Source organism: Hypanus sabinus, chromosome 10, assembly GCF_030144855.1.
Source record: "Hypanus sabinus isolate sHypSab1 chromosome 10, sHypSab1.hap1, whole genome shotgun sequence".
NCBI lineage: Eukaryota > Metazoa > Chordata > Chondrichthyes > Myliobatiformes > Dasyatidae > Hypanus > Hypanus sabinus.
In genome coordinates, this window is record NC_082715.1 from 20669661 (window position 1) to 20695998 (window position 26338).

General features: G+C 41.5%; 1 protein-coding gene across 4 annotated transcripts in view; it reads right to left on the minus strand.

Annotated features, from left to right (window-relative positions):
* tbc1d32 (TBC1 domain family, member 32) overlaps positions 1–26338 on the minus strand; it is a 210966-nt gene that overhangs the window by 158344 nt on the left and 26284 nt on the right. For all 4 annotated transcript variants that reach the window (XM_059981480.1, XM_059981481.1, XM_059981478.1 and 1 more), the window contains exon 4: positions 22584–22761. In XM_059981480.1, the coding sequence (XP_059837463.1) occupies positions 22584–22761 (178 nt within the window). The remainder of the gene's footprint in view (positions 1–22583; positions 22762–26338) is intronic.

Below are 26338 nucleotides of genomic sequence, written 5' to 3' on the forward strand. Positions count from 1 at the left end.
AGCATCAAAATCCACCCCCCCCACAAGAAAGAAAATGCCAAAAAAATGAAGGATACCAATGGTACAAAGTACAATCCAATGGTCACATAAATCTCAGGATGTCGTAAGTATCTTTTTGTCTGCATAGGAGTGCGGCCGCACGAACTCAGACCTACCATAAAAAGTAACCGCCGGCCCAGGTCCGACTCCAAATGTCACCGATCCGGGGTCAAATGAGCCGACTTAGCTGCTGACCATTTTCGTTGGGAGCCGTTGCTGACACCCTCCACATTTGCCTCAATACTGACCACCAACTGGGGTTTTCAAACTCTCTTGCCACTTTACAACGTAGTCAGTCATGACCCCGCATCTCATCTCTGGTCTTTTCCATGAGTCAGCTTGTGTTCTCCGATGTGTTCACACACCGCCCACCCCCCCCCCTCTAATCTCCACAAGGCAGCTCTCCAGATGTAGCATACAGCTGTAGTTAGATCCAGTTCCAAACTGTATGTCACAGGCTCCATCAGTTTTCATCACACAAATAAGACAAAGAAAACAAGCAGAATAGCTTGAAAAAGTAAAATAATTAGAGAGATTTGCTATTTGGGAGATGTCGCCCAAAGAATCATTGATTGCTGGCACCATCTCAATTCTATCTTATGAAGTTGTCTTCAAAGAGTTTATCAAGGAAATGAAACATTACTGTAGTATAATTCAATCAATGCCTGCTACAATTTGCATCCTGCAGTTTCTTGTAACACTGGAATTTAATAATGACTGCAAGTTTGTTCGAACATGACAGCATTTTTACATCAATTATAGTAATGAGGCTTGTTATACAAAGCCTCATTAAGTTATTAAATCATGAGATGCATGGCTGGTTCTCATACTGAATCCTCAGAGGCTGCAGTTGGCACCATTTCCTTAAACTTTCAGACTTAAACTCTGCAAATTTTTTGTCACGATTCTTCCAAGCTTCAGCAGCAACGTGAGATAGCCAATTCTGCTGATATGTTGGTTTCCTGAGAGACTGAGGACAGTGATCTATTGCAAAAATATGACTACTTAGTTTCTTGTGGAAAAAAATGTGCTCTACATCTTGAACTCAAATGCCACAATTAATAAAGCAATAAAATATATTTGGTACAGTGTAAAAGTGTTAAAAACATGTATATAGCTTGAGTGCTTAAAGAACTTTGCACAGTACTGAATTTGTCAACGTGGAGTAAAGAGCAAGTTTTTAAATCTAGTGGGAGCAAAGGATGTTGCAGCCTGAGTGCCATGGGAAAGGTGTGCCAGGGACGAGGGCGTGGCACAGGTGCATACACACCCAGCCATGAGACACCAGGCAGGGTCATTTGATTTCAAACAATTGCGTTTATTGACCATTACAGAACGTCTCTCTGATGAGAGACATTACAAAGCACTGATAAGGCTTCATTGAGTATTGTGAGCAGTTTTGGACTCCTTACATAAGAAAGGACGTACTGACATTTGAGAGAGTTCAAAGGTTTACAAAAATGATTCCAGGATCGAATGGCTTGTCATATGAAGAATATTTGATGGCTCTTGGTCTCTACTCACTGGAATTCAGAAAAATGAGGGGTGACCTCATTGAAACCTATTAAATGTAGAAAGGCCTCAATAGAGTGGATGTGGAGGGTACGTTTCTTATGTTGGAGATGTCTAAGACCAGAGGACACAGCCTCAGAATAAATGGGTGTCCTGTTAAAACAGAGATGAAGAGGACTTTTTTTATAGCCAGAGAATGGTGAAGCTGCCACAGGCAGCTGTGGAGGCCAAGTCATTGGGTATATTTAAGGCAGAGGTTGATAAATTAAGTATTGAGGACATGAAGGGATATGGGTGAAGGCAGACTAGACTAAGAGGGAAATGTATCAGCCATGATGAAATGGCAGAGTAAATTCAATGGCCTAATTCTGTTCCTATATCTTATGGTTTTATAGTCTTCCCACTCCCTCCCCTCTCCCTTCCCCGTTTCCCAACCATGATTCTCCTCCTCCTACAAACAAACTGGATGAACTCAGCACATTGGGCAGCATTCGTTGAAATAAGCAGTCAACCCTTCGTCAGGACTGAAGAAGGAGGGGGCAAGGGCCCTATAAAGAAAGTGGGAGGAGGGTGGAAGGTGCCAGGTGAAAAACCAATCGGGGCAAGATCAAGGAGTGGGGGACGGGAAGCAGGGAGGGGATAGGCAGGAGAGGTGAAGAAGGAATGTAAGGGGAAAGCACTATGGGTAGTAGAAGAAGGCAGAATCATGAGAGAGATGATAGGCAGCTGGAAGAGGAGGCAGAGTGAAAGTGGGATGGGGGAAGGGAGAGGGAGGGAATTACTGGAAGTTGGAGAATTCGATGTTCATACCAAGGGGCTGGAGACTACCCAGACGGTATATGAGGTGTTGCTCTCCAACCTGAGTTTGGCCTCATCATGGCAGTAGAGGAGGTCATGTATGGACATATCCGAATGGGAATGTGAAGCAGAGTTGAAGTGGGTGGCAACCGGGAGATCCTGGCTGTTGTGACGGATGGAGCGTAGGTGCTCGATGAAGCAGTCCCCCAATCTGAGTTGGGTCTCGTCGATGTAGAGGAGGCCGCACCAGGAACACCAGATGCAATAGATGACCCAAACAGACTCACAAGTGAAGTGTTGCCTCACCTGGAAGGACTGTTTGGGGCTCTGATTGGTGGTAAGAGAGGAGGTGCAGAACAGGTGTAGCACTTACTTCAGTTTTATATCCCTCCTCCTGCCTGCTTCCTACTTTCAGTCCACAATAGAGACCCATATCAGAATTAGGTTTATCGTCACTGACATACATGATCAAATTAGGTTTTTTTTACAGCTGCAGTACATTGCAATATATAGAATTACTACAGTATCATGCAAAAATCTTAGGTACCCTAGCTATATATAAATGCCTAAGACTTTTCCACAGTAGTGTACCTAAAGCTCTTGTTTTTGTCTGCAAAAGGCCTAGTCAAAGTAGCTTACTGGCAGCAGTCATCAGCACATTATGGTGGTATTAATAGTAAGGGTGTGCAACCAGCCCATTAGGCCAAACATATATAGTTAGTATTAAAAAGAAACTAAGCCAGCATGAAATAAAAACATTAATTGCTCTCGGCACCAGAAAAAGTGACTGATGGCAGTTAGCTACAAAAACAAGAGCAAAACTCCCTGTGCTCTACAATTTAATATCCTTAAAGGGTCACTTGGAACACAACAGGGTGCTTTACAGGCAAATTCAAATCAAACTGTGCTTAAATCAGTGAAGTACTGAACATTTTTGGAGAGATTAACAACTGATAAGCTAATTTAATAGCCCCTTCAGTGCCAGCTCATAAAAGCTTGTTATTTGTCTTACGTCACAACAGTAGATCATTTCATTACAACAGTGCATTAACATTGTACAATGTAAAACAATAAAAGGGTAAATTAAAGTGTAACAGTTAGAGAGAAACTGTAATGTAGTAGTGAGTAAGATACAAGGTACAAGCCCATAATGAGGTATGTTGTGAGCTCAAGAATCTACCTCATCATTGTAGAGAACCATTATATGCTCTCAAAGAACAACTCATCCAACCATCAACCACCCAAGCTACACACTTTCAGAGTTATTTCAAAGACTAGAAGCTGTCCATGACCCTGGTAGTATGTACTTTCAGCGATGTTTCTTCTTCCCATTGGGAAGGGGAAAAAGAAAGAACATTTAGGTAAAATCTTTGATTATGTTGACTGATTGGCTGGGATAGACAGCATGAAGTGTATTCAGAGACCATGGAGAGAAGGCTGATGTCCATAAGGAGCTGAGTTGTGTCTACATCTCTGCAGTTTCTTGCAGTTGCCAAACCAAGACGTTATGCATCTGGATAGGATGCTTTCTATGATGCATCAATAAAAATTGGCAAGAGTCAAAGCAGCATACCAAATTTCTTCAGCCACCTGAGCTGATCAACTTGTTTGTAGCATCTGCATGATTGGACCAAGATATGCTATTGCTGGTGTTCAATCCAAGAAACTTGAAACTCTCAACTATGTCGACCTCGGTACCTCTAATGTGAACAGGTGTGCCTGCACTGACATATTCATGAAGTCAAGCTCTTTTGTTGTGCTGATATTGAGGGAAAGGTTATTGTCATATTACCATGTCACGAGACTCTCCAGCTCCTTCATGTACTCTAATATATTATTATTTGAGATTTGGACCACTTTGGCGGTATCATCTACAAACTTGTAGATAGAATTAGAACAGAATATGGCCACAAAGTCATGAATGTATAATAAGCAGGATAAGAATGCAGCCTTGTGGAGCAAGTGTGTTGAGAATAATCATAGCTCATGATTATTCTTACTGATGTTGCTTATCCTTACTCATTGTGGTTTGTTAGTCAGGAAGTCAAAGATCTAGCAGCAAAGGGAGGTCACAAGCCTACAAAGTACCCAGGACACCTTTAGGGAGCAGTGTCTCAAAAAGGCAACATCCATTATTAAGGACCTCCAGCACCCAGGGCATGCCCTTTTCTCACTGTTACCATCAGGTAGGAGGTACAGAAGCCTGAAGGCACACACTCAGCGATTCAGGAACAGCTTCTTCCCCTCTGGCATCTGATTCCTAAATGGATGTTGAAAGTTTGGACACTACCTCACTTTTTTAAAAAACATACAGCATTTCTGTTTTTGCATGTCTTTTTTTAAAAATCTATTCAATATATGTAATTGATATACTTTTTTATTATTATGTTTTACTTTATTTTTTTCTCTCTGCTAGATTATGTATTGCATTGAACTGCTGCTGCTAAGTTGACAAATTTCACATCACAGGCCGGTGACAATAAACCTAATTCTGATTCTGAGTCCCAGGTCTAGGTGTTTGGAGCTGAATTTGCTTGGAATTATCAAAGTGATTACAGCTCCACACTCAATCAATAATTGTCTAATGTAGGTATTTTTACTGTCCAGCTGCTCCAAGGATGAGTGTAGTGTCAGACTTGTTTCAATGATAGGTGAATTGCAGTGGATTGAGGTTGTTTGGAATCAATATGTGCAATGACTAGCCTCTCAAAGCACTTCATGCTGATGAATATCAGAGCACTTGGGATGATAGTAGTCTTCTAAAATCAGGTGAGAACCTCAGAATGAAAGAAAGGTTAAAATGTGTGTGTAAATACTCCTGCCAGTTGATCTGTGCAGGATCTAAGAGCATAGTTGGGGACACCACTGGACTGAGGTGCATGTGGCAGGGAATTCAGAGGATTGCGGACTACAAGTCTACTCTGCGCATCAGTGACCAGGATGCTTTACTCCTTGATAGACTGAATGCCTTCTATGCCCGATTTGATGCGCAGAACAAAGTACCAGCAAGGAAGGCACCCCACTCTCCCAGGGAAGCAGATACTCCATCTGGCTGAAGTTGTGGTGAGGAAGAGCCTGCCAGAACCAATGCAAGCAAAGCTGCGAGGCCCAATAATATACAAGGTCAGGTTCTGAAAGTCTGCATAGCACACCTTCTCTCTGGAATAATCCATTGTCCCTTTGGTTTCCAAGGCACAAGCATCATCAGTGCCAAAGAAGGTGATAGTAACCTGCCTAAACTGCATTTTACAGGAGCACCACTGAGAGCATCCTAAGTTGTATCTGCATCTGGTATGGGAGCAATCAAGCACTGGACCAGAAATCCCTACAAAGAACTGCGCGAACAACTGAGAGGATCATAGGGGTCTCCATACCATCTTTTGGGGACATTTATCAGGAGCACTGTGTACGCAAGACACTTAGTATTATCAAAGATCCCACCCATCCAACCAGAATCCTCTTTGACTTTATACCATCAGGTAGGAGACTACAAATGCATAAAAACAAGAATGGTTAGAATGAGAAACAGTTACTTCCCCCAGGTCATTAGGCTTCGGAATTTCCTGTTGCATTGTATTCAAAGTGTCACTGGTTAATCTGCTTTGCACCTTACAATATATAACATCAATGCACTTTAGATTGTTTTTATGTATTATTCAATTGTAGATTTTATCCTTACCTTCATAAGTTATTGTGTGCTATGTGTGTTATGTGTACTACTGTGCTTTACACCCAGGTTTGAAGAAATGTTGTCTCATTTCTATATGCATTTTATTATATATATATATATATATATATACATATATATTTTGTGTTGGTGTGTGGCCAAGTGGTTAAGGCGTTCGTCTGGTGATCTGAAGGTTGCTAGTTTGAGCTTTGGCTGAGGCTACATGTGCGTCCTTGAGCAAGGCACTTAACCACACATTGCTCTGCGACGACACCGGTGCCAAGCTGTATGGGTCCTAATGCCCTTCCCTTGGACATCGGTGGCATGGAAAGGGGAGACTTGCAGCTTGGGCAACTGCTGGTCTTCCATGAAAAAAGTAAAAGATGACCTGATTTCCCAAAGGCATAAAGTTAAAGATGACACATTTCTTTAACATTTTAAGCAAGATTACTTTTTTTATTTCCACCTTTTACAGTTTCAAAATAACAAAAAAAGCAAAAGTTTGGGCACCCTGCATGATCAGCATGTAGTAACACCCACTTTGGCAAGTATCACAACTTGTAAACACTTTCTGTAGCCAGCTAAGAGTCTTTCATTTCTTGTTTGAGGGATTTTCACTCATTCTTCATTGCAAAAGGCTTCTAGTTCTGTGAGATTCTTGGGCCGCCTTGCATGTACCACTCTTTTGAGGTCCATCCACAGATTTTGATGATGTTTAGATCAGGGGACAGCGAGGGCCATGGCAAAACCTTCAGCTTGCGCCTCCTTAGTTGGATTTTGAGGTGTGTTTAGGATCATTATCCTGTTGTAGAAGCCATCCACTTTTCATCTTCAGCTTTTTTACAGATGGTGTGATGTTTGTTTCCAAAATTTGCTGATATTTAATTGAATTCATTCTTCCCTCTACCAGTGAAATGTCCCCCGTGCTTAACAGTTGGAGAGGTGTTCTTTTCATGAAATTCTGTACCTTTTTTCTCCAAACATCCCTTTGCTCATTGAGGCCAGGAAGTTCTATTTTAACTTCATCAGTCCACAGGACTTGTTTCCAAAATACATCAGGCTTGTTTAGATGTTCTTTTGCAAACTTCTGACACTGAATTTTGTGGTGAGGACGCAAGAAATGTTTTCTTCTGATGATTCTTCCATGAAGGTCATATTTGTGCAGGTGTTGCTGCACAGTAGAACAGTGCACCACCACTCCAGAGTCTGCTAAATCTTCCTAAAGGTCTTTTGCAGTCAAATGGGGGTTTTGATTTTCCTTTCTAGCAATCCTACGAGCAGTTCTCTCCGAAAATTTTCTTGGTCTTCCAGACCTCAACTTGACCTCCACTGTTCCTGTTAACTGCCATTTCTTAATTACATTACGAATTGAGGAAACAGCTACCTGAAAACGCTTTATTATCTTCTTACAGCCTTCTGCTTTGTGGGCATCATTTGTTTTAATTTTCAGAGTGCTAGGCAGCTGCTTAGAGGAGCCCATAGCTGCTGATTGTTGGGACAAGGTTTGAGGAGTCAGGGTATTTTTCAAGCTTTGAAATCTGCATCACCTGGCCTTTCCTAATGATGATTGTGAACAAGCCATAGCCCATACAAGCTAATTAAGGACTGAGACCTTGGTAAAAGTTACCTGAGAGCTCAAATCACTTGGGGTGCCCAAACTTTTGCATGGTGCTTCTCTTCTTTTTTTCACCCTAAAACTGTAGAAAACAAAAATAATACACTAATATTGCTTAGAAAATTGAAAAAAAAAAGTTTCAACTTTAACTTTATAACTTTTGGAGATCAGTTCATCTCCACAGTAACAGAAATTTTGACCAGTGTGCCCAAACTTTTGCATGCCACGGTATATAAAATATATCATGATACATGTTATATACATGTATATAGTTAAATGACAATGAACTTGAAATGAGATGTTTTCCAAGGGTTCGCTCTCTGAAAGACTGATCTTATGACTATGATGATATGTGAGTTCAGGTGCACTGCAGGCTGCTGGGGCTGGTGGTGACTTTCAAAGCCCCTTCTGTTAAAAAAAAAAATGTGCTTAGAATGCATGAAGCTTATTGGGAAAGGATGCACTGTTGCTGGCAATGCTGCCAGCCATTGTTTAGTACCCCATTATGGCATGCAGACCCTGCCACAACTGACAGTTAACTTAGATTTTGAACTGGTAATATTTCTTGGCATCCCTTGTAGTTTTACAGAAGTCATGTCTCAATTTCTTGTAAAGACTTCGGTTAGCTGATTTGAACATCGCAGTTCTGAACTTCAGTAGAGAATGGATTTCCCAGTTCATCCATGATTTCTGGTTTAGGAAAACACGGATTGTCCTCTTTAGTACACAGTTCTTAATACACTTACTTATAAAGTTCATGACAGCGGTGACATACTAGGCTGGTTGCTCAGTCTTTGAACATGGAACAGTCAACCAACTCAAAGCAATTGTGGAAAAGCTTTTTCCTCTGCAATTTTCGGTACTAGATCTTCATACTTTAACTTCTATACACAGGAAGAAGGAGCACAGTTCTATTTTATCAAAGTTTTGGAGGTGGAGTAGCTCAGCTGGCATTTTTGATTGTTGTGAAATAACAGTCAAGTGTGCTTGGGCCCATGGCGGGACAGGAGACTGCCCAGTAGCATTTTGCTAAGAACCTTCTGTGATAACACCCTTCTGTCCATAACTCTCTTCCAACCTGATTAGATGCTTCACCAGAGGTCTGTAATCCCAATTGGTAACAGTTTCCCATCTCTATCAGTTTCTGCCTTTCCGAAACAAACAAACTTGTTTATTGCATATCCGCAAGGAAAGGTCACAGGTAGAAGATAATAGATTTATTTGAGAGAGATTGTGCTGACATATTTACTGATGTTATGACACTTCATCCACAGTGGATAGATTTTTCCTCCTAGTCTTTGTCTTATTAACCAGCACTTCAATGTATTTTGCAGAGAAGCCTGCCATTCTCTAAGTTCTATGCTCCATAGCAATCCTAATGTGGTAATGCAGCTCTGACTGTTTAGGAACTGGGCCTTAATTTCCTTCGTAGATTGCTGCATAACTATGTGGTGGCAACAACACCTTTGATCATTTAAGAAGCAATCTGCTCAAAATGTCTTCTAAGCACTACAGGTAAAGGAGATAGTAGATCCTAGGATGGCTCCCTGAGCAGACTGTCAAATTCCCTTGACAGAATTTTTCATCATCAAAGCTTACAAACAAGCTCTTGCCAGCTTGGTGATGAATAAAAAAAATCTTGTCAGATTTTTTTCAAGTATGTTTGGAATATTGACAGGCCACATGCTGCTATTGTAACAAATGCACTGAAAATAAGGCTATTATCTCTTCTTTTAGAATGTGCATTTGAACTGTTTGGGAAGAGATAATTGTCAAGGTTTATCTTAAACAGCTGTACAGCACAGGACTTTCAACACAGACAAATATCTGTATGCCACTTAAATGCTCCAAGAAGGCTTCAAATTTCCAATGTTTTTAGGGATGGGTGGTAAGGGTCAAGCACTGGCCAAGTCCTGAGAATGACTGTATAGATAACAGATGATTTGTCTTGGCCCACAAAAATTATTGAATCTAACTATAATTTTATATTCATGCATTCATGTTTGAATTTTCATAAAAATATGTAACATGAAATACTTTCAAAACTTTGATGTTTTTGATAGTACAATTCACATTTCAACTGTGCAAGCTGCCTTGCAGATTTATATTCTGAGCTGCCTAATATTTGCTTAACTATTCTTCATAATATCCATGCTATGATTAAAAATGTCCCTTTTTAAGATACAAAGTGCATTCATTACTCAAACAATAAAAGTCGTGGGCGACAATAATTAAACAAGTCTGCAGAAAGGAGCCAACAAGTGAAGGATAACTTCACCCAACTTCATACCCCATCACTGAACTTTCAAGGATTCTTCATCCATTGTTCTCGATATTCATTTATTTTCTTTTGTATTTGCACAGCTTGCTGTCTTTTGCACTAGTTGTCCACCCTGTTGGCTGCTAACTTTAATTGATTCTATTATGGATAATGATTTTATTGAGTATGGCCACAAAAAGACAAATCTTGGGATTATATATGCTGACATACATGTACTTTGATAATAAATTTATTTTTATTTTAACTTTTGAACATAAACCTAATTGCTTCATTTTCAATGGCAAGAGTTCTAGGGATGAAAAAGCATTCAAATGTTTTTATTCCCAAACAAAAGTGATTATTGGCATGAAATTAAAACTCATAAATGTTTTGGGACCAGGAATAAAGAGTTGTTTTTGGCAAAGCTGTAAAAAAATGACTGTCTGCTTTACAGCCTGGTAGGGAGCCTTCAACACTCAAAATTGCAAGAGGCTGCAGAGACTTCGGCATCTCCATTATCGGCACGACTCTCCCCATGAACAAAGATCGCTTAAAGAGGCAGTGCCTGAACAAGGTAGCATTAAGGACCCCCAGTACTTTTGACATGCTCTCTTCATTTCTACCAAGACCCACGCTCAATGATTCAGTAACAGCTTCGTCCCCTCTGCCCTCAAATTTCTCATCTGTTTCTGAACATTACATTGTCATTCCTTTTTACTTTGAAATATTTATTTTCGTAATTTAACTTAATTTTATGCCTTGACATGTACTGCTGTTGTAAATCAACAAATTTCAAGTCATATAAATCAGTGATACTAAATCTGATTCTGAAATGAACATGACTGTGCATTTTACTATGCAAAACCCCACGGTACTTTAAAGAAAACTTTTACTTTAAATGTTATCTTGTTCTCATTTCCATGCACTTGCCATTCTTTAACATCTTCTAAAGGAATATCAGTACTATAATGATGCACACAAAAGTAGCATATATTCCATTTTAAAAATGCAATCATGAGGAAATCTGCAGATGCTGGAAATTCAAACAACACACACAAAATGCTGGTGGAATGCAGCAGGCCAGGCAGCATCAATAGGAAGAAGTACAATCAACGTTTTTGCCTGTCCAAGTAGACCCATTGTCTCAGCTTGCTCCTGCCCCACCGAACTCATTTCTGCAAACTTTGACACTGTTTTACTTCCCCCTTGTTCAATACCTTCCCACCTATGTTCGGGACACTTCTCACATTTTGAATTTTTTCAATGATTTTAAGTACCATGGGTCCCACCACCTTATTTTCACCATGAACGCCCAGTCCCTATATACCTCCATCCCCCACCAGGAAGGTCTCAGAGCTCTCCGCTTCTTTTTGGATTCCAGACCTAAACAGTTCCCCTCTACCACCACTCTCCTCCATCTAACGGAATTAGTCCTTACTCTCAATAATTTCTCATTTGGCTCCTCTCACTTCTTCCAAACCAAAGGTGTAGCCATGGGCACCCGTATGGGTCCCAGCTATACCTGCCTTTTTGTTGGTATTGTGGAATAGTCCATGTTCCAAGCCTATACAGATATCCATTCCCCACTTTCCCTTCACTACATCGATGACTGCATTGGCGCTGCCTCCTGCACACATGCTGAGCTCGTCGACTTCATTAACTTTGCCTCCAACTTTCACCCTGCCCTGAAATTTACCTGGTCCATTTCCGACACCTCCCTCCCCTTTCTTGATCTTTCTGTCTCCATCTCTGGAGACAGCTTATGTACTGATATCTAATATAAGCCTACTGACTCTCACAGCTACCTGGACTATTCCTCTTCTCACCCTGACTCTTGCAAAAATGCCATCCCCTTCTCGCAATTCCTCCATCTCCGCCGCATCTGCTCTTCATTCTGGGATGAAGAAGATGTCTTCTTTTTTAAAGGGCCTTCCCTTCCTCCACCATCAGCTCTGCTCTCAACCCCATCTCTCCCATTTCATGCACATCTGCTCTCACCCCATCCACCCACCACCCTATCAGGATAGGGTTCCCCTTATCCTCACCTACCACCCCACCAGCCTCCGGGTCCAACATATAATTCTCTGTAAGTTCCGCCACCTCCAACAGGATCCCACCACCAAGCACATCTTTCCCTCCCCCCCTTTCTGCTTTCGGCAGGGATCGTTCCCAACTCGACTCCCTTATCCATTCATCACCCCCATCCCTTCCCATTGATCTCCCTCCTGGCACTTATCCTTGTAACGGAATAAGTGGAACCTGCCCTTACACTTCCTCCCTCACCACCATTCAGGGCCCCAGACAGTCCTTCCAGGTGAGGCGACCTATCAGCTGTGAGTCAGCTGGTGTGGTATACTGCATCCGGTACTCCCGAATGCGGCCTTTTATATATTAGTGAGACACGACACAGACTGCGAGACCGTTTTGCTGAACACCTACGCTCTGTCCACCAGAGAAAGCAGGATCTCCCAGTGGCCACACATTTTAATTCCACATCCCATTTCCATTTTGATATCCATGGCCTCCTCTACCGTCAAGACGAAGCCACACTCAGGTTGGAGGAACAACATCTTATTTTCCATCTGGGTAGCCTTCAACCTGATGGCATGAACATTGATTTCTCTAACTTCCGTTAATGCCCCTCCTCCCCTTCTTACCCCATCCCTTATTTATACCCCCTTTTTTCTCTCTCTGTCCCTCTCACAATCACGCCTTGCCTCTATCCATCTCCCTCTGGTGCTCCCCTCCCCCTTCCTTTCTCCCTAGGCCTGCCATCCCATGATCCTTTCCCTTCTTGAGCTGTGTATCCCTTTTGCCAATCTCTTATCCAGCTCTCAGCTTCACCCCACCCCCTCCTGTCTTCTATCATTTTGGATTCCCCCTTCCCCCTCCTACTTTCAAATCTCTTACTATCTTTTCTTTCAGTTTGTCGTGACGAAGGGTCTCATCTTGAAACGTCGACTGTACTTCTTCCTGCAGATGCTATTTGGCCTGCTGCGTTCCACCAGCACTTTTGTGTGTTGTATGTTCCATTTTTGTATTTTTCTACTTATAATGCGAAGGATTATGACTTTTTTTTAAAAAACAGATTACCATCTTGCTTTGTCATCTTTGCAGATTTCTGTACACTATATTGAGTCTTTCTTTTATTATTGTGTGTCTAAGTGGTGCAGCCAATAAAACTACTGTATCACAGCACCAGAGACCTTGGCTGCTGTTTGAGTGAAGTTTTCACATTCTCTCTGATTCTCCAAGTTCTGCCAGTTCCTCTCACATTCCAAAGAGGTGCTGATTGATAGGTTAACTAGCCACTATAGATTGTCCTTAGTGATGAGTGGGAAGAATAATAAAATAGGAATAATGGAGAACTAATATTCAATATCAAGTTTATTGCCATACATAAAGGGTATAAATTCCATGTAAACTAGCAGTTTGTAGCAGCAATGTAGTACAATACAAACGTAAATTATATACTTATATTAAGACAAATTATATTAAACAATTATATTAAACAATTATCAAAACTAATAAAGATATTAGAACAGGTTGAGGGAAATATAGTAAGAGGCAGAATTAGTTTTTTGGGCAGTTCAATAACCACCAGAAATGGGGAAAGAGCTGCTATTGTTGAACCTTGAGCTGTGGGTATTTGTGCTCCTGTACCTCTTGCATGATGGCAGCAATGAGAAGAAGGCATCAATGCAAATGGTAGGGTCCATAATTATGGATGTTACCTTCCTAAGACATTGACTCTTGTAGATCGCCTTGATGGTGGAAATTGCTATACACATGATAGAACTTGCTAAGTTCACCAATCTTTCGTGCTCCTGTTCATTTAAGTACATCTGTGTTGCTGGTCAGCAACAAGAGAGGATCCCAATCTGAACTCCTTGTGGACTCCCAGTGTGGAAATCGAAGAAGCAAGAGAGAGACGAGAGGTAAGGGGCCAGGTCTTGGAGCTTGACTGGTTGTGAGATAGTAAACATTGAACTACAGTTAATGAACCACAGACTGGTATGTATTCTGGTTGTCTGGAAGGTCTGTAGCAGACCAGGTAGTCTGTAGAGCTAGTTGTAGTCTGTTGTAGACTTATTGAAGCGATAGGTGAAATGAAGGGGATTGAGTTCTTTGCTGATGCAAGAGCTGATTCTAGTCAAAGCATTACAGTACAATGAACTAACAGACATTCACTGTTGTGGCACATCACTCTGCTCTGCTTGAGCATTGGGAAAATTAATGCCATCTAGAAATAGGTGAGAACATCAAACCACAGAAACAGGAGGTTGAAGATGTCCCAGAACACTCCAGTCAGTTGGTCATTTCAGATTTCTTAAGTGCTTGACCAGATATGGGACAGGAACCAGAGTGCCAAACAGAGAGTGGTGTGGTTGTAGAGAAAGATGTTGTTAACACTGCATACAAAGTAGGAGCCAAAAGGTTGAGCGTGGTGAAAGTAATGTTCTGAACTGTGTATATTCCAAAGCAAGTATTGTAGGAAAGGTGATGAGCTTTGGGCATGGATGAGCACCTGGAATTATGACATTTCGGCCTTTAGTGAGCCTTGGTTCCAGGAGGGACAGCTCAATGTTCCAGTGTTTTAAACATGATACAGTGGGAGAGATTAAAGAGGGAGAGATGCATTAGTAGTCAGGGAAAATATCATGGCAGTGCTCAGGCAGGACAGACTGGAGAGCTTATCTAGTGAGGCTTTTTGGGTAGAATGAAGAATAACAAAATGTATGACCACGTTAATGAGACTATATTACAGACTACTCAACAGTCCAGGGGATTTAGAGGAGCAAATTTATTAAGAGATTGCAGACATGCAAGAACCATAATGTTGTAAAAGTAATCTTAACTTTCCACATATTAGCTGGGACTCCTGTAGTGTAAAAAGGCTGGATGGGATAATGTTTATCAAATGTGTTCAGAACAGTTTCCTTTATCAGTATATACCAATCCCTACTAGAGAAAGTGCGCTATTAAATTTATTAGGGAATGAGACAGGGCCGGTAACAGAACTTTGTACAAAGGAACATTTTGCATCTAGTGATCATAAGGGGCTATTAGTATCAAAGTAATTATGGAAAAGGATAGGTCTGGTTCTTGGGTTGATATTCTGATTTGGAGAAAGGTCAATTTTAATGGCATCAGAAAGGATCTGGCAAGTGTGGATGGGAACAGGTAGTTTTCTGCCAAAGGAGACCTTCAAAAGTCAATTTGAAAGTAGAGTGTTTATATGTTCCTGTCAGAATAAAAGCAAAGATAACAGGTTTAGAGATCCTTGGTTTTCAAAGAGTTATTGATGCTCTGGTTCAGAAAAAGGAGACGCAAAGCAGCTATAGGCAGGTAGGAACAAACTAGAAACTTGAGTATAAGAAACACAAGAGAATATGCAAGGAGGAAATCAGGTCTGAAAGAAAGCCTGAGGTTGCTCTAGCAGACAATGTGGCAGTGAATCTTAAGAGCTTCTACAGATATACTAAGAGAGCAAGAGACAAAACTGGCCTGCTGAAAGATCAGAGTGGTGATCTATGTGTGGAGCCGAAAGAGATGGGGGGAAATCTTAATGGATTTTTTGCATCTGTATTTACTCTGGAGATTGACAGAATCTATAGAAGTGAGGCAAAGCAGCAGTGAAGTTACGGTCCCTATACAGATTACAGAGGAGGCGGTGCTTGCTGCCTTGAGGCAAATCAGGGTGGATAAATTCCCAGGGCCTGGCAAGGTGTTTCCTTGGACCCTGTGGGAGGGTAGTGCAGATGGCTCCTAGCAGAAATATTTAAAACATCTCCGACATGTGGCGGAGGGTTGGAATATAGCTAATATGCCTCCATTGTTTAAGAATGGCTCTAAGAATAAGCCAGGAACTTATAGAACAGGAAAACAGATTATTATCTGAACGGTGGCCGATTAGGAAAAGGGGAGGTGCAACGAGACCTGGGTGTCATTGTACACCAGTCATTGAAGATGGGCATGCAGGTACAGCAAGCGGTGAAAAAGGCAAATGGTATGTTGGCATTCATAGCAAAAGGATTTGAGTACAGGAGCAGGGAGGTTCTACTGCAGTTGTACAAGGACTTGGTAAGACCGTACCTAGAGTATTGTGTGCAGTTTTGGTCCCCTAATCTGAGGAAAGACATTCTTGCCATAGAGGGAGTACAAAGAGGGCTCACCAGATTGATTCCTGGGATGGCAGGACTTTCATATGAAGAAAGATTGGATCGACTAGGCTTATACTCGCTGGAATTTAGAAGATTGAGGGGGGATCTTATTGAAACTTATAAAATTCTAAAAGGATTGGACAGGCTAGATGCAGGAAGATTGTTTCCGATGTTGGGGAAGTCCAGAACGAGGGATCACAGTTTAAGGATAAAGGGGAAGCCTTTTAGGACCGAGATGAGGAAAAACTTCTTCACACAGAGAGTGGTGAATCTCTGCCACAGGAAACAGTTGAGGCCAGTTCATTGGCTATATTTAAGAGGAAGTTAGATATAGCCCTTGTGGCTAAAGGGATCGGGGGTATGGAGAGAAAGCAGGTACAGGTTTCTGAGTTGGATGATCAGCTATGATCATACTGAATGGCGGTGCAGGCTCAAAGGGCCAAATGGCCTACTCCTGCACCTATTTTCTATATTTCTATAAGCCAGTGAGCCTGATACTGGTAGTGGGAAATTATTGGAAGTAATTCTAAGGAACTGGATATATGAGTATTTGGATGGACAAGTATGATTAGGGATAATCAGTATGGCTTTGTACATGGTAGGTCACGTCTAACCATCCTTAAGAGTTTTTTGATGAAGTTAACAAAAAAGTTGATGAAGGCAGTGCATGGGAGACTGGTCAAGAATGATCAAGTTGCTTAGCATCAAGATGATTGAATTAAATTGGCTTCACGAAGAAGGCCAGAGATTGTAGATGGCTGCCTCTCAGACTGGAGGTCTGTGACCCGTTGTATGCTGCAGGAATCATTTCTGGGTCTTGTTTGTCATCCATATCAACAATCTGGAATGATGAGGTAAATTGGATCAGCAAATCTGCAGTTAACACGATGATTGGCATTATAGTGGACAGCAAGGAAGACTATCAAAGCTTGCAGGGGAAGCTAGACCAGCTAGAAAAATGGCCCACAAAATGACAGAATTTAATGAGGACAAGTATGAGGCATTGCTCTTTGGAAGGACCAACCAGGGTAGGTCTTACAGACAGACAGACAGACTTTATTGATCCTGAGAGAAATTGGGTTTCGTTACAGTTGCACCAACCAAGAATAGTGTGGAAATATAGCAATATAAAACCATAAATAATTAAATAATAATAAGTAAATTATTCCAAGTGGAAATAAGTCCAGGACCAGCCTACTGGCTCACGGTGTCTGACAGTCCGAGGGAGGAGTTGTAAAGTTTGATGGCCACAGACAGGAATGACTTCCTATGACACTCAGTATTGCATTTCGGTGGAATGAGAGTCTGGCTGAATGTACTCCTGTGCCTAACCAGTACATTATGAAGTGGATGGGAGACATTTCCAAGATGGCATGCAACTTGGACAGCATCCTCTTTTCAGACACCACCATCAGAGAGTCCAGTTCCAGCCCCACAACATCACTGGCCTTACGAATGAGTTTGTTGATTCTGTTGGTGTCCGCTACCCTCAGCCTGCTGCCCCAGCACACAACAGCAAACATGATAGCACTGGCCAACACAGAACATCCTCAGCATCGTCCGCCAGATGTTAAAGGACCTTAGTATCCTCAGGAAGTAGAGACGGCTCTGACCCTTCTTGTAGACAGCCTCAGAGTTCTTTGACCAGTCCAGTTTATTGTCAATTCATATCCCCAAGTATTTGTAATCCTCCACCATGTCCACACTGACCCCCTTGGATGGAAAAAGGGGTCACCGGTGCCGTAGCCCTCCTCAGGTCCACTGCCAGCTCCTTAGTCTTTTTCACATTAAGCTGCAGATGATTCTGCTCACACAATGTGACAAAGTTTCCCACCGTAGCCCTGTACTCAGCCTCATCTCCCTTGCTGATGCATCCAACTATGGCAGAGTCATCAGAAAACTTCTGAAGATGGCAAGACTCTGTGCAGTAGTTGAAGTCTGAGGTGTAGATGGTAAAGAGAAAGGGAGACAGGACAGTCCCCTGTGGAGCCCCAGTGCTGCTGACCACTCTGTCTGACACACACTGTTGCAAGCGCACGTACTGTGGTCTGCCAGTCAGGATGACATCCATCCACCTACATCACTGTCAGCTTCTCACCCAGCAGAGCAGGGCAGATGGTGTTGAATGCACTGGAGAAGTCAAAAAACATGACCCTCACAGTGTTCGCCGGCTTGTCCAGGTGGGCATATACACAGTTCAACAGGTAGACGGTAGCTGTGTAGCAGGTTACACAGTGATCGGTATAGTACTGAGGAGTCTGGTGGAACAGAGAAATCTGTGAATACAAATCCAAAATTCCTTGAAAGTGGCATTACAGGTAGATAAGGTCATAAATAAAGCTTTTTGCCACATTCTCCTTCATAAATCTACATATTGAGTACAGGAGTTAGGATATGTTGGCATGGTATAAGATGTTGGTGAGTGGATTATTGTGTGCAATTTTGATCACATATTTACAGATTGAAAGAATTCAAAGAAAATCTACAAGAATGTTGCTGGGAGTTGAGGACCTGAGTTATAGGGAAAAGTTGAATAGGTGAGGGCTTTATTCCCTGGAATGTGAGAAGATTGAGGGAACACAAAATATTGAGAGGTATACAAAATAACAAGGGGCATAGATAGGGTAAATACAAGCAGGCTCTTTCCACTGAGGTTGGGTGAGACTAGAATTAGAGAACATGTGTTAAGGGTGTAAAGTGAAATGTTTAAGGGGAACATGAGGCAGAACTTCATGCCTCAGAGGTTGGTAGGAGTGTGGAATGAGCTGCCAGTACAAGTGGTGGATGTGGGTTCAATTTGAACATTTAAGAGAAATTGGATAGATACATGAATAGGATGGCTATGGAGGGCTACGGTCCAGGTGCAGGTCAATGGAATTCAATTGAACTGAATTGACTTCATTATTTACATTCCTCATATAGATGAGTAAAAACCATTACATCTCTGCCTAAATGTGCAATGTACAATTTATAGTAATTTATAATAAATATTATGTACAACAGGATAGTCAATATAACATAGAAATACAGTTGTGTCAGCATGAATTAAGCAGTCTGATTAGGTAGGTTAATGGTTTGACACAGACTAGAGGGGCCAAAGGGCCTGTTTATGTGCTGTGGTAGTCTATGACTCTATATATCGTTTGGGCCTAAAGCCTTGCAAGGGTTCATCATCCTGAAGGATATTCTAAAGTCAGCCTCCAAGACTGAGATCACCGTATTATCAGGTGCAGCAGGTACTTGCAAAGGTGTAGTATTACTGTCTTTCTCAAAGCATGCATAAAAAGGCATTAAAATCATCAGGAAGTGATGTGTCATTGGTGTTTATGCCATTTGCAGTCACTTTGCAGTTAGTGATAGTGTGAAAATCCTACCACAGCTGCCGAGCATCTATTGGTGTCTCCAGCTTTATACAGAATTGTCGCGTTGCTCTCTTGATAGCCTTTCAGAGGTCATACCGGGACTTTTCAAAGGTCTCTGGATTGCCAGGTCTAAACACCACAGATCTAGACCAGCAGACCACGAATTTCCTGGTTTCCTGGTTTGGGAAGATCCAGTATGTTTTTGTTCACAAAGGACTTAGTAAAGTCAAAAAGGCTCAGAGGTCCAAAGGTCTATTTATTATCAATGTTATGTATTCATATACAACTCTTGGATTCCGTCCTCTCTGGATAGCCATGAAATAAAGAAAGAAGAATACAGAGCAACATCAAACCCACCCTCCACACAAAGAACGGCATCCCACCCATCAATCACCAAAACCCCTCCACCTGCACAATACAGAATAAGAACATCAACCCCAAATACACTTTTCCTCATACAAAACAGAACAGAAAACTCAACACTCAAACAACCACTCTCCTACATCAAAAGGAACAAGATCATTGACCCCTCCCCCAACACCCTCCTGTCGCACAAGAAAATAGAAAGTAATGGGCGAAAAACATTGAATATAAAAGTCATTAAGTCTCAAAAACACCACAGTCCATAAACGCAATAGTCCAACCTATAACGCAGAACCACAGTAACGTCTTCCTTCGTGAACCAAAAGAGAGACACCACATGAGAGGCCTATCAGCCTGCCACAGCAAGCCATGCAGCAGTAGGCCTCTCACACACTCCTTCTCAGCAACGTTCAAAAGAAAGGCAGTTGGTGCTGAGCTCTCACTGGCCTTTGGCATTGACCTCAATGTTACAATATTCCTCGATGCTTTAATTAGCGATTAATGGACGCTTTAATTCCTGAAATGGAGTCGAACATTGGCTCATGCCCATCTCAAAGTATCCTCACCTTGAGGCCATCTGAGTAGGTGCCGGAATCCTCTTAAAGACAGCAAAGCGCTGGATCACTCAAACAATCTCTGGACTGTAAATCCCAAGTTCTAATAGTTCCAGAAACACATTTACGAAGAAAAACATGGAAAAGTAGTAAAACAGACATTTTCATAAGCTATCTGGAAGATGTCGACTGAGGAAGTGTTGTACACTGGTGTCAACTTGAGTAAAGTCGGTGATGACTTGGCATATTCGGTGAGATCCATTGACAAATCTCTGAATAGGGTCCAGTCCATTGATTCAAAGCAATCCTATACATACTCGTCACTTCTCATGATCAAACTTTCACGATCAGCTTCACTGGTGACACACACTTCAGACTTGACACATATGCAGGAAGCAGAAGCACAGCCATGCGGTCAAATTTCCCTGAGTGCAGGTGTGGAATGTCTCAGTAGGTGCTCTTGATAGTGGTATAGCAGTGGCCCAATGTGCGAGGTCAAGACTCAATGGATACTTTCCTATTGACAAATAATTTTTCTTAATATTTTCAAATTTTGCACTCCTATCTTCAGATTCTTGGTATAATCACTCCATAATCATCTTTTTTTATTATTCTCAGAGGGTCTGCAGGCTCAAGTTGCAGCACTCAGAGGAGCCCTGGGTCCCGATGCTCTCCGAGCTGTTATCGAAATTAATGGATTGGACTGTAGTTGATATTGACCAATTCAGTTCTAGGTTTTTTTTTTCCCCGTGTTCTCACCCATTCTTTCTTGTTGCTGATTGTTGGGTTGGGGTTTGGAGTTTGTTCTATTGCTGTTTCTCCATGTGGGTGATCTGTTAGTTTTTGTGCGAGGGAGGGTTTGATGGGGTTGAGTTTTGTATGCTGTTTTTTTTTAATCTTTGTGTGGGGAGATTGATATCTTTCCTTCAGCTACTTCTATGGTTTTCTGTATTTAACGGCCATCTGGTAAAGACAAATCTCAGAGATGTATTCTGCATACATACTTCGATAATAAAATGAACTTTTGAATCTCTAAACTCCTTGTGATACTCCAACTTAACCTCTCCCACAAGGCCATCCCATCAATTTCCCTGATTTTTGGCACTTACCTATAAGTAGCTATCATTTACCATAGCCAATACACCTACCAATATGTTTACAGGGTGGGTGGGATGGGGGAGGTGGAAAGAGGGGATCTAGAACACCTTGTAGAAACTCAACCCCATCGCAGAGAGAAGGTACAGAACACACAGACAGCACCAGAGGTTGAACAGTGCCACTAGAGCTGTGAGGTAGCAGCAGTGGCACTACCCACTGTACCATTATCCCAACCAAGAAGCAGGGACTGAAGGCCAAGAATGATCAAAAAGAAGATTGTAAATGGACAGCCAGAGAAATGTTAAGAATTAAAAAGACCTGCCTTGTTACACCTGACGTATAGGTGTAGAAATAACACATTTAGTTACCACCTTTTATAGTTTACTTTAAATATAACAATGAAGTAACAATTATGAACTAAATGAAAAAAATGCATCATTTAGCTAGTCAATACACAAGAGTGTATGCAGCCCAAAGCTTACAGACCAGGAAGATTCCATTTAGTAAACGGATTGCACTGACTTGATCAAATGCAACTTCCCAGGATCTGCAAATATTCTCATTCTCCCCAGATTAAGGAGTGAACAAGGTGACAGTCCATTAATGGAACAAGACTAGACTTTGAATGCATGATAATGTCAACAACTGCCAGCATTTCAAAACACCTTCAAACTTTCTTGCAGCTTTCTCCAAGTGAATCAAGAAAAAATATTTGAACTGGCATGAATTTAATGTACAAATTGATGCCACTTGAAAATACCCAGGAAGTGCCAGGTTCGAACGATGCTCAAAATTACAATTTCTTCATGCATCTCAAATTATAATGTGTTTTAAGCTTTTTACTACTGCTTTATTTATGATATTCTTGATTTGACCATAACTGTATTGCTGTTCCTATCGTTATGTAGTATACCAGATGATGCTTATAAAACTATTGCTTCTTACTTGCAAGTAATTTGGAAGCAAGAATGTTGGTGCACACCATACAGACATCTGTTCTGAAACCAGACAGTAACAGACATTAAAAAAGGGCACAGGATTACTAGACTTATGTGAAATTACTGACAAATTCTGAGCCATGCTTGCCAGACAAACATTCATTAATATGCAATAGTCATAGCAAAGAAAAGGACAATGAACAAGCTATTTACCTGATTGAATAATGATCCACTCTCTGAGCAACTATCCATGGAGTAACTAGTGTGCTGCTCATGCTGATTTTTCCTGTGTTGTTCTTCTTTCTTCAGTTGATCTTCTTCAAACTTATTAATCAGGGACTCAACAACTACAATCATATTACTTTTCAATGATTGCATCATATCCTTGTATCTGAAACAAAACGATTTCCCACGAAATTATCTTCCACTCATTAACTTTTCCATAATAGTTCTTAGTAATTTTATGAAATTTAATTTCTTTTCTGATGGCTTGGAAAATTTGAACATTATGTCAAGTACAAAAACTGCTAGAATCTATTATTAAGGGAGTGTAACTGAGTACGTAGAAATTAATAGGAAATGGTAGAATAACATGGATTCCCAAAGAGAAAGCATGTTTGACTAACTTTCATTTTATTCTGGTTGTAACTAGACATAAAAAGGTTGTATATTTGACTGCATTGCACCTTTGTATGAAAAGACCAATGCCCTTGAATGGAAAATCCTAAGAAAAAAAGTGGAGGAGAGTCCTGCCGAAGGGTCTCAACCCGAAATGTTGACTGCATTATTTTCCATAGATGCTGCCTGGCCTGCTGAGTTCCTCCAGCATTTTCTGTGCGTTGCCTAGATTTCCAGCAGATTTTCTCGCTTGTGAAAGATTTTTGAAAGACAACCACAGAACCCCAAGAACGAGTGCAGAGCACTCACAATCTGGGGCCTCAGCCACGTGGTCACCTCTTCTATCTTAGCTGGGTCTGTAGCTACTCCATCCCACGAGATTATGTGCCCAAAATAGCTAACAGACATCTTGCAGGACTGGCACTTGTCCAGGGAGAATTTTAACCCTTCCTCCTTCAGTCAGCTTAGCACCTTCGCTTCGTGTTCTTCCAAGGTGGATCCGAATACTATCAAGTCATCCAAATACACCACCACTTCAGGCAAATTCATATCCCCCATCTTCTCCATGACCCTCTGGAAGATGGCAGGGGCTCCCGATATGCCCTGGGCATCCTTTCAAACTGGAAAAATCCCAAAGGGCATATAACCATATAACAATCACAGCACGGAAACAGGCCATCTCGGCCCTCCTAGTCCGTGCCGAACTCTTAATCTCACCTAGTCCCACCTACCTGCACTCAGCCCATAACCCTCCACTCCTTTCCTGTCCATATACCTATCCAATTTTACCTTAAATGACACAACTGAACTGGCCTCTACTACTTCTACAGGAAGCTCATTCCATACAGCTATCACTCTCTGAGTAAAGAAATACCCCCTCGTGTTTCCCTTAAACTTCTGCCCCCTAACTCTCAAATCATGTCCTCTCATTTGAATCTCCCCTACTCTCAATGGAAACAGCCTATTCACGTCAACTCTATCTATCCCTCTCAAAATTTTAAATACCTCGATCAAATCCCCCCTCAACCTTCTACGCTCCAATGAATAGAGACCTAACTTGTTCAACCTTTCTCTGTAACTTAAGTGCTGAAACCCAGGTAACATCCTAGTAATTCGTCTCTGCACTCTCTCTAATTTATTGCTATCTTTCCTATAATTCGGTGACAAGAACTGCACACAATATTCTAAATTTGGCCTTACCAATGCCTTGTGCAATTTTAACATTACATTCCAACTTCTGTACTCAATGCTTTGATTTATAAAGGCCAGCGTTCCAAAAGCCTTCTTCACCACCCTATCTACATGAGACTCCACCTTCAGGGAACTATGCACTGTTATTCCTAGATCTCTCTGTTCCACTGCATTCCTCAATGCCCGACCATTTGCCCTGTATGTTCTATTTGGATTATTCCTGCCAAAATGTAGAACTTCACACTTCTCAGCATTAAACTCCATCTGCCAACGTTCAGCCCATTCTTCTAACTGGCATAAATCTCCCTGCAAGCTTTGAAAACCCACCTCATTATCCACAACACCTCCTACCTTAGTATCATCGGCATACTTACTAATCCAATTTACCACCCCATCATCCAGATCATTTATGTATATTACAAACAACATTGGGCCCAAAACAGATCATCCCGATAAACAATTATCCACCACAACTCTCTGGCATCTCCCATCTAGCCACTGTTGAATCCATTTTATTACTCCAGCATTAATACCTAACGACTGAACCTTCTTAACTAATCTTCCATGTGGAACTTTGTCAAAGGCCTTGCTGAAGTCCATATAGACTACATCCACTGGCTTACCCTCGTCAACATTCCTCGTAACTTCTTCAAAAAATTCAATAAGGTTTGTCAAACATGACCCTCCACGCACAAATCCATGCTGGCTACTCTAATCAGATCCTGTCTATCCAGATAATTATTAATACTATCTCTAAGAATACTTTCCATTAATTTACCCACCACTGATGTCAAACTGACAGGTCTATAATTGCTAGGCTTACTTCTAGAACCCTTTTTAAACAATGGAACCACATGAGCAATACGCCAATCCTCCGGCACAATCCCCGTTTCTAATGACATCTTAAAGGTCTCCGTCAGAGCTCCTGCTATTTCTACACAAACTTCCCTCAAGGTCCTGGGGAATATCCTGTCAGGACCCGGAGATTTATCCACTTTTATATTTCTTAAAAGCGCCAGTACTTCCACCTCTTTAATTGTCATAGGTTCCATAACTTCCTTACTTGTTTCCCACACCTTACACAATTCAATATCCTTCTCCTTAGTGAATACCAAAGAGAAGAAATCGTTCAAAATCTCTCCCATCTCCCTCAGCTCCACACATAGCTGACCACTCTGATTCTCTTAGGGGCCAATTTTATCCCTCACTATCCTCTTGCTTTTAATATAACTGTAGAAACCTTTCGGATTTACTTTCACCTTATTTGCCAAACCAACCTCGTATCTTCTTTTAGCTTTTCTAATCTCTTTCTTAAGATTCCTTTTACATTCTTTATATTCCTTGAGCAATTCCTTTACTCCATGCTGCCTATATCTATTGTAGACATCCCTTTTTTTCCGAACCAAGTTTCTAATATCCCTTGAAAACCATGGTGCTTTCAAACCTTTAACCTTTCCTTTCAACCTAACAGGAACATAAAGATTCTGTACCCTCATAATTTCACCCTTAAATGACCTCCATTTCTCTATTACATCCTTCCCATAAAACAACTTGACCCAATCCACTCTCTCTAAATCCCTTCGCATCTCCTCAAAGTTTCTCCAATTAAAAATCTCAACTCCAGGTCCAGTCCTGTCCTTCTCCATAATTATATTGAAGCTAATGCTATTGTGATCACTGGACCCGAAGTGCTCCCGAACACATACATCTGTCAGCTGACCTATCGCATTCCCTAACAGGAGATCCAACACTGCCCCATCTCTGGTCGGTACTTCTATGAATTGTTGCAAAAAACTATCCTGCACACATTTCACAAACTCTAAACCATCCAGCCCTTTTACAGAATGAGCTTCCCAATCTACGTGTGGAAAATTAAAATCTCCCACAATCACCACCTTGTGTTTACTACAAATATCTGCTATCTCCTTACACGTTTGCTCTTCCAACTCATGCTCCCCATTAGGTGGCCTATAATACACTCCTATCAGTGTTACTACACCTTTCCCATTCCTCAATTCCACCCAAATAGCCTCCCTAGAGGAGCTCTCTAATCTACCCTTCCAAAGCACCGCCATAAGATTTTCTCGGACAAGCAATGCAACACCTCCTCCTCTGGCCCCTCCTTCTCTATCACACCTGAAGCAACTAAATCCAGGAAT